This window comes from Lithobates pipiens, unplaced genomic scaffold (assembly GCF_037356315.1).
Source record: "Lithobates pipiens isolate NorthernLeopardFrog02 unplaced genomic scaffold, aLitPip1_a1.2 Scaffold_25, whole genome shotgun sequence".
Classification (NCBI taxonomy): Eukaryota; Metazoa; Chordata; class Amphibia; order Anura; family Ranidae; genus Lithobates; species Lithobates pipiens.
This window is the reverse complement of record NW_027507787.1, coordinates 10,529,773-10,545,662: the sequence shown is the minus strand read 5'-3', so window position 1 is coordinate 10,545,662 and position 15,890 is coordinate 10,529,773. Positions and strand designations below refer to the sequence as shown.

At 41.2% G+C, this 15,890-nt stretch overlaps 1 protein-coding gene across 1 annotated transcript in view; it reads right to left on the bottom strand.

The window, feature by feature from the left end:
* The window catches only part of ERLIN1 (ER lipid raft associated 1), a 54,340-nt gene that overhangs the window by 6,736 nt on the left and 31,714 nt on the right, over positions 1-15,890 (bottom strand). The window contains exons 4-11 of the mRNA XM_077454053.1: positions 11,971-12,017; positions 8,193-8,254; positions 7,479-7,604; positions 4,939-5,012; positions 4,787-4,845; positions 2,681-2,772; positions 2,414-2,503; positions 165-244 (exon numbers count right to left, since the gene is read on the bottom strand). Of these exons, the coding sequence (XP_077310179.1) occupies positions 165-244; positions 2,414-2,503; positions 2,681-2,772; positions 4,787-4,845; positions 4,939-5,012; positions 7,479-7,604; positions 8,193-8,254; positions 11,971-12,017 (630 nt within the window). The remainder of the gene's footprint in view (positions 1-164; positions 245-2,413; positions 2,504-2,680; positions 2,773-4,786; positions 4,846-4,938; positions 5,013-7,478; positions 7,605-8,192; positions 8,255-11,970; positions 12,018-15,890) is intronic.

The following is a 15,890-nucleotide window of genomic DNA, read 5'->3' as shown; positions in this document are numbered from 1 at the left end:
GATCAAACCAAGGCCAAGCTGGCAGCTTCCTTGGCTGAAAACGATAGAAGGGTTTACTTCCACTTTAGGTAAACATGTCACACAGGGCAATTTAAAACTGGAGGGGAGAACATTTCTTAAAACTTGTTTTAACTACAGCATTTACCAAGTAATTGTACTCTTACCCTGTTGGCCTCTGCAAACTTTTCAGCAGTGTAATAGTCAGCATCTGCTCTGGCTCTTTCCCTGGCAAGGTAAGCTGAATCTGAGGTCAGAACACAAATAACAGGTGTTAAATCAGTAAGCTAAATCTAGAATTATCTCCAGCTTAATTTTCCATCTTGCACAGTTGTGCATGCACCTTTCATACTAGAATTATTCACATCGATTTCACTCAACACTGAACTTCTCATAATGTGCATTAGAAGCTGCAGCAAGTCAGACACAGTCTTTACTTCCCCAGCCTTACTGTACCTGGTCTGCCCCTTTCATTCATTCAATTTCAGTCCTTTCGAGCTTGGAGGCTTAGCATCTCATGTGGACAACATTTAGAACAGTCTGCATCCAAATGCAGTCTGCCTAGAATTGCTCATTGCTTTGGAGAGACATCCACCCATCAAGGCATTTCAATATACAGTAATTGCCCCAAAGAGCCAGCTTGCATCAGGGCTGATGAGTCTTGATGAGCTGCAGCAAGTCAGACACCAAGTCTTTTCCCCCCCAGCCTTACAGTACCTGGTCTGCCCCTTTCATTCATTCAATCCCTTCAAGCTTGGAGGCTTAGCATCTCATGTGGACAACACCTAGGACAGTCTGCATCCAAATGCAGTCTGCCTAGAATTGCCCATTTCTTCAGACATCCACCCATCAAGGCATTTCAATATACAGTAACTGCCTCAAAGAGACAGCTTGCATAAGGGCTGATGAATCTTCAGTACTGAAATGTTTTCAGGATACTATGTACACTTCCCACCAGCCACGATTAGCCTGCATTGCATAGTGAAGCAAGGTACAAAAGACCCAGCCAGTGGGTCTAAAATAAGGTGTTTAACAAAAACTAAAAGATTTAACTTAAACATGAAAATTTGATGAGGATGAAAAAGGAGTAAACTGGGAAGGAAAAATATAAACAGATTCAATTTCAGTAATAAAAAAAAAAATATATATAACATGCACTTCGGCTAAAATGCCAAATAAGTGCGCAATACTGGTGATGTCTAAAAGTAGAACCCCAGACAAATAGCTAAATACACAATTGAAATACACATTTTCAGTTTTTACCAACCATAGTAAATGAGCCCTTATGTAGATACACAATTCTCGTTCAGATTAGAATGTGAGGTTGAAGTCCTAACTCTTGATTTACATACTTGTTATTCCAGTTAGTGCCTCACATTAGTATGACAGACAGGGAACTAACATTTTTCGAAGCAGCGTTTAGCATCATCAGCCTCCATATTCTCTTGGTATTCAGGAGGTTGCTTTTAAAAGTGGTTGTAAATGCCCTAAAGTACCCCCTTATACTTACCCAAGCCCAATCTTGATCCTGCAATGTGCATGAGAGCTAATGCCATCCTGGCTCACTGCCTTCTCATTGGCTCAGAGACAACAGTGGGTGCCATTGGCGCCTGCAGCTTTCAATTACAGAGACGGAGGGGGGCCAAGACATGTGCTATGTGTTTTCTAAACACACAGAGTAGGGCCCAGGAGCCAGCATGCACAAGTGTCCCCATAGCAAGCAGCTCGTTATGGAAGTATGGTGGGGTGGAGGCCAACAGGAGCATTTTTATTGCTGCCTGTATACAATGGGGCCCTGGGGAGAGCTCCCCTATTGTTTCTGGTTTAGTCTAACACACATCAAGAGGAAGCTTTTCTGTGAATTCTTGTTCTGACACCTGTTAAATAGAAAGGAAATGAGGAATCTGCTCAAAGAACACAGAAAGCAATAACCAAAAACTAAAGTGGAACTAAACCCAACGATTTAAAGGTTTCCGTCAACTAACAAGCCATCAAATGATTGGTGTCATATCTGATCCCATAGGCAGCATCATGGCAACTGCAGATCGAACAGAGGCTAAGTTGGCGGCTCCCTTTGTTCGAAAGGATAGGAAGGTTTATTTCCACTTAGAACTTTCTAACCCTACCCCCCCACACCAACCAAAATCTTAAAGCAGAACCCCAAACATTTATTCCCTTTTTCTTGAGGTCTTCTGGTTGGTCTGGTAACCAGGTTTTTCTTCTTCCAGTGGTATCAGGGAGCAGAAATTCTTCCAGAACTGAACAGCGATTACATAATGATGTGGCGTACTGCAAGCCCAGCCTGCGTGATGACACACACCCTAGGGATGAAGGTACCTATTCTACCAGCAAGAGATCAACTAACTAGTTTACCAGAGCCCACACATTTTTCAGTGATACGAGATGGCACACTGACCTTCAATCTGAGAAATGCGTTTCTCAGTTTCCTTCTCCATTACTTTTTGTAGATCATGAATTTTTGCCACTTGTGCAACTTTTTCTGCCTCTGTCAATGAAAACACAGCACAGTGAATTGTTAATGACTTCATACCGAAAGAAGAAAAAGTGGTTAAGACTGTATTTTGTAAAAACAGTCAGATAATCAAGTCTCTTCTTGATAAATAGAAAATACTTGAATTAAATCTCTAATATACTCAATGCAGTATTCTAGGTGCAAACTTACCTATTACAGCTTTTTTCCTTTCCGTCTCTGCTTCCTTCTCTACCACTTTCTGCCTCTGTGCAGCAATCAATAGCTTGGTTTTCTCCCCTTCCCTGAGGAAAAGGTAAACACAGGTCAGGTAAATACACAAGTCAGGTTTTACATGCTACACGTTGTGATAAAAATGATAGCTACCATTAACGTCTTCAGCGTTTTGGTCATGTTTCTTATGATGTCCAAAGTCTTAAGAGGTTGAAATAAAGTCACAGTTGCAGTTCTGTGAAGTAAATTTGCTCTTAGGCCTTCTTCATTTGGCCATTTAGCCATGTACATGGTCAGCTGCATACCAGCTTGGACATCTGTCCCAAAACGCAGGTAACCCCGTGGTGTGCAGCTACATGCTAATAGCTGCAACTGCCATCAGCCTGTCATTCGTTTAAACAGGCAGAGCGGCCACCGCAATCCCCCCCCCCCCATTTAAAGAGAGCACTTTAGTGAGCAAATAGGATATTCTCACTGGACAGAGGGTAGCAACTAGCAAGTAGATTGGATTTAGTCCTAAATTCAGGGAAGTCAAGTATTTATTAGCTTAGCGAGTTTCCAGTTTCTGAAGGGTACATACTATTTTTAGTATTTAAATTTTGACTCTTTCCTTTGTATTTTAGATTTCACTCAAGTCTTGAGAGATTCTTTTCTCACTTAAGCATTATAGTCAAAAAAAACTTGCCATCACTAGCAATATAATACGCCTGTCATGATTGCACTAGATTTGTTTGCTGAAGCACCTATGTTCTTTTCTTTGAGAAAATCTTTAACCACTTAAGGACCAGCCTCGTTTTGAGATTTTGGTGTTTACATGTTTAAAACAGTTTTGTTTGCTAGAAAATTACTTAGAAAAAAAAAAAAAAATATATATATATAATGTTTGGGGGTTCTAACACCCTAGAGAATAAAATGGTGGTCATTGCAATACTTTTTTTCACACCGTATTTGCGCAGCGATCTTAAAGCGCGCTTTTTGGAAAAAATGCACTTTTTTGAATAAAAAAATATAAATAATAAGACAACAGCAAAGTTAGCCCAATGTTTTTTTTTTTTTATTGTGAAAGAATGTTACGCCAAGTAAATTTATACCCAAAATGTCACACTTCAAAATTGTGCCCACTCATGGAATGGTGTCAAACTTTTATCCTAAAAAATCTCCATAGGCGACATTTAAAAAATTCTACAGATTGCATGTTTTGAGTTACAGGGGAGGTCTAGCTCTAAAATCATTGCTCTTGCTGTAACGATTGCGGTGATGCCTCACATGTGTGGTTTGACCACAGTTTTCATATGCGGGTGCTACTCACATATGCGTTCGCTTCTGCACGTAAGCTTGTCGGGATGGGAAGTTTAAAAAAATAAATAAAAAATTCTCTTTATTTTTACACTGTTTTTAAAAAAATAAATAAATTGGGGTCACTTTTATTTCTATTATGAGGAATGCAAACATCCCTTGCAACAGAAAAAAGCATGACAGGACCTCTTTTATACGAGATCTGGGGTCAAAAAGTCATATTTGGACTTAAATGCAATTTAAAAAAAAAGTGAAAAAAAAATGACAATTTAAAAAAATGTGCCTTTAAGACATATGGGCGGAAGTGAGGTTTTGACGTTGTTTCCACCCTGCAATGTCATGTAGACGGGTGGGGGCCATCTTACCCTCACTCGTCTCCATGTACAGCAAGTGAGAGGACGCAATCGCCTCCGCCGCTGCCGACGGCTCTGGTAAGCGCTGGAGGGCACCGGCCTCTCTCCCGCCACCGATAAGTGATCCCGCAGTGAACCTGCTGCAGAGACCACTTATCTTGTAGCCGACCAAACACGGGGATACCGGGGTTATGGCAGTTAGCTGCTGCCATAACAATGATGTCAGCCCCCAAAGTAGGGACATACCTCGGCGTGCGGCAAGTGGTTAAAATGTGTAACTGTTGCAAAAAAATAAAAAAATTTGGAATGCTAGTGGCTAAAGTCATTAAAAAAAAACCCTAGAGAAAAAACACAGTAAAACATTTTTTCCATGGAATATGACTGACAAACATTTTCATATCTACGTTACACTCTGTAGGTCAGCCTAGTGACTTACATTAGTTCAAAGTTTCTGCGGATAGCTTCTGGAATCTTCGGCTTAGTTACACGTACACCCTAAACAGCAAAATTTACAGACAATACCACAGATTAGCTTGTACAATCATAATAATTCTTCAATAACGTTATTATTTGGAGGCCATTTAATACCTGTATTGTGAGTCCAGGGGCCATGGAATTAAGTTCCATCTGTAGTGATAGTTTAAGGTTCTCATCAATCTGATCTATAAAAAGACACACGTTAAAAATTTTATTTTTAAATAAAACATCAACAGTTTACAAGAAAAAAAAAACACTGAGTATTTGTGACTTGCTTAAATAGAAAGGAATCTGTAAAACATTTTTATAAATAGCATACCGGGAGTACGTCTATTGTTTGTACTTGGTGCTCGCCACTATATTTTATTTAGCCTTTCAACAGAGGAATGGTATTATAGACATAAGGCCTCATACACAGAGGGAGAGGCAGATGGTGTATGAACAACCAATGCTCAGCTTCTGAACTTCATAAGATACCTTCAACATTATAATAAAAAAAGGGAGATTTGACAACTACAATAGACATTGCGGGGTTGGCTGCTTTTAGCAAGATTAGTTTACACCCCGTTCACGCTGAATGCGGCTTTGAAATCACGCTACTTCAGCACGATTTCAAAGCACCCGGTCTGTGCGATTTCATGTGCAGCTTCATGCACAGATGTCTATGCAAGTCACGCATGAAATCGCCAAAAATCATGCAGGAACCTCTCTCAAATGGGTGCAAGTTGCACCGTTTTGAACAGTTCCAAAAGGGACACAAAATAGGGTGTGACATGTGATTGACAATTTAGTTACACTGATGTGAATGAGGGCTTAATGTCCATTACTGTTCAGAATTATGGCATACAAGATTTGAGGTGGGGGTTGTGATTGTTTTTAACAGTTCTAATGGTACAAAAGAGAAAAAAAAGAATGTATTTTTATTTTATTTGCATATGTTAGATTAGGATTGGCTTAATGCCTGCACACGTCTATTCTGCTAAAAGAACAGATCAAGAACTCTAAAAGCCTGGGAGCTCTATTAGGGCTCGTTCATACCAGCCGCTGTATTGCAATGTAGCGGCTGGTGTGCTCAGTGTAGCGGGGCAGAGATCAGTGCAGTTCCAATGCGCTGAGCACGGCAGATTGCATAGTTTCCTCCTTTTTCAACAAAACTTTAATGATATGTCACACAGACATCTCAACGTTTAATTGCTGGTCATGGGGAGCAAAGCATTGGATTGCCCCGCACTACACTGAAAAAAAAAAAAAAAAAAAACTTAAGTACTGCAAGACAACCCACCCCAAAAACTGGAGGCCGGTCTCGATCCAACACTGTGTCCGAGAGCAGTGGCGCTGCTTGCGTGCTCTCTCTCTCTCCCTCCTCACTAGCCATTGACTCCTGCTGCTATCAATCCAATGACGAGGGAATTTGGGGAGCGTCGAGCAGCACTGTGTGTCACTGTGAGTGCAGCTCAGGATTGAGCACTCACATGTGCAACCATAGGATGCAGCCTCCCACGGTGGCACAGAGAATGGGAGGAGCCCAAGGAGCTGGCAGGGACGCCAGAAGAGGGGGCTGTTCTGTGCAAAACCAGAGCAGATAAGTATGACATGTTTGTTATTTTAAAAGAAAATAACTTTACAATTTTTTTATTTTTCATTACAATTCCATTAAAGTAAGGGTGGAATGTTTCTTCCACAAATTTGTGAATTATTCTAAAAAGTAAAAGTACACTTACAATTGTGTTAAAGTGGAAGTAAAGTTCCACACATTACTTTAACCTATTAGGTATGCCTATAATAAGGCTTACCTATAGGTAGTGTAAATATCTCCTAAACGACACCGTTTATGAGACATTTACATTACATGCAGCCAGGGATGTCACTGGTGCACGTGCTCTGAATGGAACGGCCAGCTGCAACGTTCCTTCCGAGCCCTGCGGATGGGAGTGACGTCATCGCGGTTTCGGCCAGTCTTTGAGCCGGAGTCCGCAAACCCGGAAGCAAGACGGGTGAAGATAGGAGCTTGCTGCAGCTTTGAGATCTCAGCGTAGGAGGGCTTAGTTTTAAGGCAAGTTTAAGATAATATGCCAATATGTGATGCATACTAGCACATTATTTTTTTATATATTTTAACACCCTGCAAGGTAAAAGGCATAAAGTCCAGTGGTTTACAACTGCTTTAAAGGGTTTTGTGTATTTCTTTAAGATCTGTGCAGTAAACTCATCTAAAAGGCTGCCTCTGGGCAGGAGCTTCCTGTATACAGACCAGTCACTGGTACTCTATCCTTGTGAAGATTGACTGGTCTGGTTCCTCTAGTATTTTGAAGTTATCCTGCAGTGAGTGGGCGGGCCTGCTGAGTCCCTCCCACAGCTCTGATATCTTGCACAGAACAGTCATGTCACTACTACCTTTATATTGTTAGATTTCGGTTTGCAAAGGTGTTTGGTGCACACAAAGTGGATTTGAAATACTTTGGGGCTATTGAGAACAAGTACTGACATTTTGGGCCAGGAGTTCAGCTTTACATGTACTACTTTGAAAGGTAAAGAAAGAGCAACATTGTGCATTTTCATTATAAACAGAAAAATTGCTTTTTAAAACGTCATCCTATTCATAATTCAGAAATAAGTTATCCTTGCTGATTACTCCTATGCAGTTCACTCACCAAACAGCTCTATATACACTTCTTGCAGTGTGTGAACACTGCAAAACTGATTCAGTTCATGGTGGATTTTGTTAAAAATTAATGCTTTGTCATAATCCGCTGTGTAGTTCCGCACAATATCATACACTATAAAAAAAAAAAAAAAAAAAAAAAGGAGAAAACATATTTCAAAGTACATCAACATTGCAGTTTTGCAGCAAGCAGATGATGCCGCTGCAAGGTTCATTACTGGTTTTCATACAACGAAATAAGGCCTATAAAGCAGCTGCTGTCTGCCATAATAAATAGAAACCTCCATACCATATTTTCTATAGGCAATGATTTAGAAGTCCCTACAGGTAATCAGTTTAGTGTTAACCTTCAATAATTGGCCTCAAATTATTGGTCTTATTCAGACGTACATATTTTTTTCATAAAAGCGCCCCATTTTCCTCTTTACAGGGCCAAGCAGGTTTCTGTCACTTTTCAATTTCTGAGTCTAATCAGGATGTACCTTTTGAATACTGTGACATGTTTTATTTAATCTTTTAAATGACGACATTTCCATATTCATCCCTCTATGCTTATAAAAGGGGGCAACAAGGCCCTGAATAAAACAAACTTGGCTTAGGCAACATAGAAGAATTACCACATCGCCAATCTCTAGTAATCAGTTATTGCACATTATCTCACGTGTACACACAATTAAACATTCACAGATACCACAATACTGACCTGCTGAAGGAGTCAACATATTTACAACCTCTATCCGGTCAAAGTAAATCATAACACCCCCACTAAAATGAAGAAAGCACAAAAACGTACAGGAGTTAGGAAACATGTCACATCGGCATTTAATATACCGTATATGAAAATAAATAATTGTCAGGCACAGGTTTTGCATTAAAGCGCAATTAAACTTTACACTTTAAATTGGCTAAATACATTCCAGGTGCTTCAAACTGCTTTAGACATTCCTTCACATAACCCTTCCCACCATGCAAGCCTAAGTTTTGCAGTAACAGACCAAAGGCACAAAAAGGGGAGGGTCCTGTATTGTACGCCAAGAAAGATTTTACAGGTACGTTTAAAAATCCAGTCCTCTTCATACAGTGAAGCACACCCATCTGCAATCATAACCGATTGGGCATCCCAAAAGCAGTAACCGATATGCATGAAGATAAAAAAAAAAAACCCTTTCCACAGCAGCCACCCCAGCACCACTAATACTTACCTGAGCCCCCCCTCTGTCCAACGATGTCCACGAGCCCCTCCGCCATCCCCAACTCTCCCTCCTGATTGGCTGAGACAGCAGCGGTACAATTAGCGCCCATGGCTGTCAAAGTCAGTTAGCCAATGAGGAGAGAGAGGGGGCAGGGTCGAACGGCATCTCCGTGTCTGAATGGACACACAGCTGTAACTTGGCTCAGGTGCCCCCATAGCAAGCTGCTTGCTGTGGAAGAAATCAACAGGAGGGAGGGGCCAGGAGCAGTGAACATTGTTTCACAAAATGTGTTGTGATAATGTTTTCTACTTCTGCATTCTGATGATTACACAAGCTGTATCAGTCTTGAAGAAGAAAGTGGTGTGTGTGTGTGTGTGTGTGTGTGTGTGTATATACACATACACACACTGCACTGACACTGCCATCACAGAGCGCACCACCCACACCCCGCAGCAGATGTACGACGGCGCCCCAGCAGTCGGCAAGTGGTTAAGACCCAGAACCCTCCTCTGCTCTCCAAGGACACTTAACCGTTTAACTGCTTCCCTGGACATGACAGCCAGGGAAACAGCTATGGACCTGGAAGAGACAAAATCCTCATCGCATTCTGGCTTCAATCCTCAGAGATTGTAAGGGAACAAATGTTCTTTCATCTCCTCTGTGGGCAACCGACCTGACCACTTATGGCAGTCCTGGATTGCCCAGCGGTGGAGGGCCTCTCAGAGCCCCTTAAAAAAAAAGTGATTAGGCAGCTGCAGAGCCGCTTGGAAGACTTTTACATGGCAGCTGATGACCGGCGGTAAAAAACACCAAGGATATACAGTATATCTATACAAGTATGCTGGACAGAAAGTGGTTAAAAAGAAAAAAAAAAAAAATTACTTTTAGACAATATCTTTCTTTGATTCACTTGTAACTTATTTATCCCATTTAAACAAAGAAAAAACATACTGCTCAAATTACATTTTTAACACTATAATTGGATACACAACTCAAAAAATATAAAAAAAATACAAAGATCATATCTGGTGTATTTGGAAAGAAATATCCAGATAAGAAGTAAAACAAAATGCTTCATCAAAAAACACGATGGCAGACCAACCTTTTAATACTTAAATGTATTTTTACATTTTTTAGTACGTACTGTATTTAATCGACCTAGAACACGCACTTTTTTCCCCTGAAAATCGGGGGCAAAGCAGGGGTGCGTGTTATATTCCGACAGCGTACTTCACCGAGCCGTCATCTCCTCTCCACTCGGCACCGATGTCACACACACACGCAGTCCCGCCTCTGCCACCAGACCAGCATTTTGCCCATCACAGGAGCTGGTCCACATCGCTGGCGGAGGCGAGGGTGTGTGTGAGTGTGAGTGTGAGTGAGCGTGTGTGTGAGCGAGCGTGTGAGCGAGCGAGCGTTTGTTTAAAAAGAAAAAACATGAGCCGAGTAAAGAAGATGACAGCTTGGCGATTTCCCGATTCAGGCTGTTGGCGAGGGAGATGGTGAGGCTGCAAACGACGGTAGTTTAAAAAAGGCATTAAGCAGGCTGCATTGGGGACAATAAGCAGGCTGCAGATGGACATTGATGGGTACGGACCCTTAATTTGCTTCAAAGTTGTTTATTTTAAAAATATTTTTTTTCCTGAAACTTCCCTCTTAAAATTAGGGTGTGTGTTATACACAGATAAATACGGTAATAAGGTTGTAAGGAGTAAAGTCAGTATAAAACAAAGTGTTCATAGTTCTACAAGTTAATAGAGAAGAGACCGAAGAGAATATACAATACAGGGCTTTTACAACCAGAAGCATATGGTTTAAGTCAGGCATGCTCGACCAGTGGCCAGCGACCTCAAACCTATGGCAACCCACACAATCTCGTTCGGGTTCATGCCACTCTACTGAACGTTTGCCGGTCCTCCATAATTCCATCTGCTGTCATATACAAGGCGCTATTGAGGCCGGCTGCCCGCTACTCTCTTACTTCCTAAACACACAGACACTGGGAGAGGAGCCTTTGGCTGAGTGGATTACATCTAGTGGCATCCATACAGGGGGTTCTGAAGGTGAATTTTCAGGTGTCTGATGAACTTGTGTGTTATTCTGGGAGCATGCAAGTGCATTATGAGCACAAGAGTGGGATTAATGGTGATTTTTTGCGATTAAACAGTGGATAAACATCCAGTGGGGATAATTCCGACAGAAAACGATGATCCTGACTGTTTAAAATCATTATGCTATTAAAAAATAAATAAAAACAAACACACAGTCTCTCATTTCTTGAGGCCCAAAAACATCAGGACAATACAGATATCCCTCATATGACCCTTTTTGGAACGAAGTCAGTCGAACGTATTTAGTAAGAGGCAATGGTGAGTTTTTTGAAGTTTTATTTTATCAAAATGTTTGGGAAAATTAAAAGCATTTCTTTTACATACTGTCACCAGTGCAGAACAGCACCATATAACTGATGAGGCGGTGATCAGGGACACATTAATGTTTGATTATAGCAAATAATTGAATTTCTATGTGGAAGCATTTTACTGAATTAAATCGATTCCATTTGTTTTGTTGTGATTGGCTACAGCTAATCACATTGCAAAGATGGGCTGTGAATGATCCACTGTGTACCATGTGATCACTGTGACCAATCACAGCTAGCAACACAATTGTATACAATGAATGGCTTGAAAGGAAGGCTGACCCCGACGTTATTCTGCATAGGCCGATCGGCAACCGGTTAAAAGTTTGAGAAGTCCTGGCTTAAGTATTAGGGACTGTGTCAATGGGCCTTTGCTTCTCTCAGAACTGCTTTTCTCCCCATATAAAATCAACAGAAAGGCAAAAGCAGAATGAACTATGAATGATCTCAGAAGCTTCTCAAACACAAATAAAATGCAGGCTGAATGCACACTACATTTGCCCGATGACACAAGTCCAAAGCCTGTTGAGAAATGCCCTAATACTGAACCCAACTCTGGTGTCAGAAACATTACCCATTACTTTCAACAAGAACTTACAATTTGGACATTTACTAAGGTGCATGGGCACCAGTTTATTATATTTTCAGAATATAAAAGGGCTGCTTTAATGTCCAAATGCGATTACGGTTTCCCCATTTGTAAATGTGTCCTCATCACATATAAATACTTTTGCTTTCCAGTGTATCCCAATCATGTATGATCACAAGGTGTAGGCATTGTCATGTGACCAGTGTACACTTCTCCAAACACCAGCCAAACAACATGGTATATGGTCAATCTTCCTCTGCCATAAGGTACAAAAACATACCTGGTACCACAGGGTACATTTTTCACCTCATCGGTTTGTAACGTTGTCTGGAAAACAAACAATGTCATTTATTCTTAGGTAAACTCAGAAAAATGTATAAAAAAACAAAAACAAATCTATATATTTCTAGGATCAGACAAAAGTACATAGAAAAGGCATGCATCCATTAATACAAAAAGGAGTGGTGCCAAGCATGAAATCGCCATCTTCCTTAATCAATTTTCACATGCGATCACACCTCACCCATTGTATAAAGAGAGGCTAATACAAAGAAGAGTACACTTAATTTCCTAGCCAAGGGTTACAATCACCTTACTAGTATTGAACAGGATAAAGGTTAACTGTGGAGTCTAAGTAAACCTTAGCATCAATCATTAGCCAGCTATTTTATGAATCTAGACTGTTACAATCTACACAGTGTTGGTGTGCTCTGTGTGTGTGGGTATTATGTATGTGCTAAAGTTTCTCTTGACAAATCTACATATAAAAAATAAATCTGGTAAGAACTTTTAGATTGACTTTTTTTTTTTTTGGAGATCGGGATTGATGTAAATTGTTACATGTACACTGTGAATCAGGCAAGGGACATATGCAAAAATTAATTCAATCACTTTGCTGTACCCCTTTTAAAAATGGTAATCGTATGCAGGCAAAATTATTGCTGAGAAAAACTGGTGTTTAGACGTCAAACTGCCTTCTCTTGTGTCTGCGCAAATTGACTGGATGGTGAACACTACCATTGTGTGGATACTAGAACTAGACACAGGTTATACTGTTGATCATAACCCAGCTTTTTAAAAAAAAAAAAAAAAAAATAAAAAAAAAAGAAGGGAATGGTAGGTACCTGCTCCTAAAGAGGTCTTCCGTCAAGTTAAAAAGCCTGAGTGCAATACAAGATTCTGACGGTTGCTTACTGTTTCACCCTCACAGACCTTGTAAAAGTCTGGCTGTAAAAGCTACCCTAAACAACCTAGTGACTAAATAAAATTAAATACACAAAAAAAATGAGTACACCCTCATATTTTTTGTAAATATTTTATATCTTCATGTGACAGAACTGAAGAAATGACACTTTGCTACAATGTAAAGTAGTGAGTGTACAGCTTGTATAACAGTGTAAATTTGCGATCCCCTCAAAATAACTCAACACACAGCCAATAATGTCTAAACTGCTGGCAACAAAAGCGAGTACACCCCTAAGTGAAAATGTCCAAATTGGGCACAAGGAGTCAATATTTTGTGTGGCCACCATTATTTTCCAGCACTACCTTAACCCTCTTGTGCATGGGGTTCACCAGAGCTGGAGGAGAACAGGTTGCCACTGGAGTCCTCTTCCACTCCTCCATGATGACATCACAGAGCTGGTGGATGATAGAGACCTTGCGTTCCTCCACCTTCCGCTTGAAGATGCCCCACAGATGCTCAATAGGGTTTAAGCCAGCCCATCACCTTTACCCTCAGCTTCTTTAGCAAGGCAGTGGTCATCTTGGAGGTGTGATTGGGGTCATCATCATGTCGGAATACTGCCCTGCGGCCCAGTCTCCGAAGGGAGGGGGGGGGATCATGCTCGGCTTCAGTATGTCATAGTACATGTAGGCATTCATGGTTCCCTGAATGAACCGTTTCTCCCCAGTGTCGGCAGCACTCATGCAGCCCCAGACCATGACACTACCACCACCATGCTTGACTGTAGGCAAGAGACACACTTGTCTTTGTACTTCTCACCTGGTTGCCGCCACACACGCCTGACACCATCTGAACCAAAATAAGTTTATCTTGGTCTCAGACCACATGACATGGTTCCAGTAATCCATGTGCTTCATTTGCTTGTCTTCAGCAAACTGTTTGCGGGCTTTCTTGTGCATCATCTTTAGAAGAGGCTTCCTCCTGGGATGACAGCCATGCAGATCAATTTGGTGCAGTATGGTCTGAGAAATGAGAGGCTAACCCCCCCAACCCTTAGACACTCATATGTCTATTTCCCAAAGACAACCTCTGTATACGACACTGAGCATGTGCACTCTACTTCTTTGGTTGACCATGCCTAGGCCTGTTCTGAGTGGAACTTTTCCTGATAAACCGCTGTATGGTCTTGGCAATCCTTTTATAGCCTAGGCCAGTGGTCATTAACCCTGTCCTCAGGGCCCACTAACAGGCCAGGTTTGCAAGATAACTGAAATGCCTCACAGGTGATATCATATGCTGCTCAGTGATTGCAGTATTCTAGTCTGCATCTCCCCAAGGTAATACATAAAACCTGGCCTGTTGGTGGGCCCGAGGACAGGCTCGATGACCACTGGCCTAGGCCATCTTTATGTAGAGCAACAATTCTTTTTTTTTTTTTCAGATCCTCAGAGTTCTTTGCCATGAGGTGCCATGTTGAACTTCCAGTGACCACTAAGGATGAGCTCAGGCGTTCGCAAACCGCACGTGCAGAGTCCGCCAGGAAGTCAGCACTGTGGACCGCTAATCACAAGCAGTGAAACACTGCCCGATCTCTGCAGCCGTGCATCCAGACAATATCTCACAGCTTGCGATTAGGGCTGTGCGGTGCCGACTTCCTGGCGGACTCTGCACATGCTGTTTGCGAACACACCTGGGCTCATCCTTAGTGACCAGTGTGAGAGGAGTGATAACACCAAATTTAACACACTTGCTCCCCATTCACACCTGAGACCTTGTAAACACTAACAAGTCACATGACACTGAGGAGGGAAAATGGCCAATTGGGCCCAATCTGGACATTCACTTTAGGGGTGTACTTACTTTTGTTCCCATCGGTTTAGACATTAATGGCTGTGTGTTGAGTTATTTTGAGAGGACAGGAAATTTACACTGTTATACAAGCTGTACACTCAGCACTTTACATTGTAGCAAAGTGTCATTTCTCCAGTATTGCGACACGAAAAGATATAATAAAACATTTGCAAAAATGTGAGGCATGTACTCACTTGTGAGCCACACACAATTTAATTTTATTTATATATATATATATATATATATATATATATATATATATATATATATATATATATATATATATATATATATATATATATATATATATATATATATATATATATATATATATATATATACATACACATATATACAGTGGTGTGAAAAAGTGTTTGCCCCCTTCCTCATTTCCTGTTCCTTTGCATGTTTGTCACACTTAAGTGTTTCGGAACATCAAACCAATTTAAACAATAGTCAAGGACAACACAAGTAAACACAAAATGCAATTTGTAAATGAAGGTGTTTATTATTAAAGGTGAAAAAAAAATCCAAACCATCATGGCCCTGTGTGAAAAAGTGTTTGCCCCCCTTGTTAAAACATACTATAACTGTGGTTGTCCACACCTGAGTTCAATTTCTCTAGCCACACCCAGGCCTGATTATTGCCACACCTGTTCACAATCAAGGCATCACTTAAATAGGAGCTGCTTGACACAGTAAGGTCCACCAGAAGATCCTTAAAAGCTACACATCATGCCGAGACCCAAAGAAATTCAGGAACAATTGAGAAAGAAAGTAATTGAGATCTATCAGTCTGGAAAGGGTTATAAAGCCATTTCCAAAGCTTTGGGAATCCAGCGAACCACAGTGAGAGCCATTATCCACAAATGGCGAAGACATGGAACAGTGGTGAACCTTCCCAGGAGTGGCCGGCCGCCCAAAATGACCCCAAGAGCGCAGCGAAGACTCATCCAAGAGGTCACAAAAGACCCCACAACAACGTCCAAGGAACTGCAGGCCTCACTTGCCTCAGTTAAGGTCAGCTTTCATGCCTCCACCATCAGGCAAAGACTGGGCAAAAATGGCCTGCATGGCAGAGTTCCAAGGAGAAAACCACTGCTGAGCAAAAAGAACATCAAAGCTCGTCTCAATTTCTCCACAACACATCTTGATGATCCCCA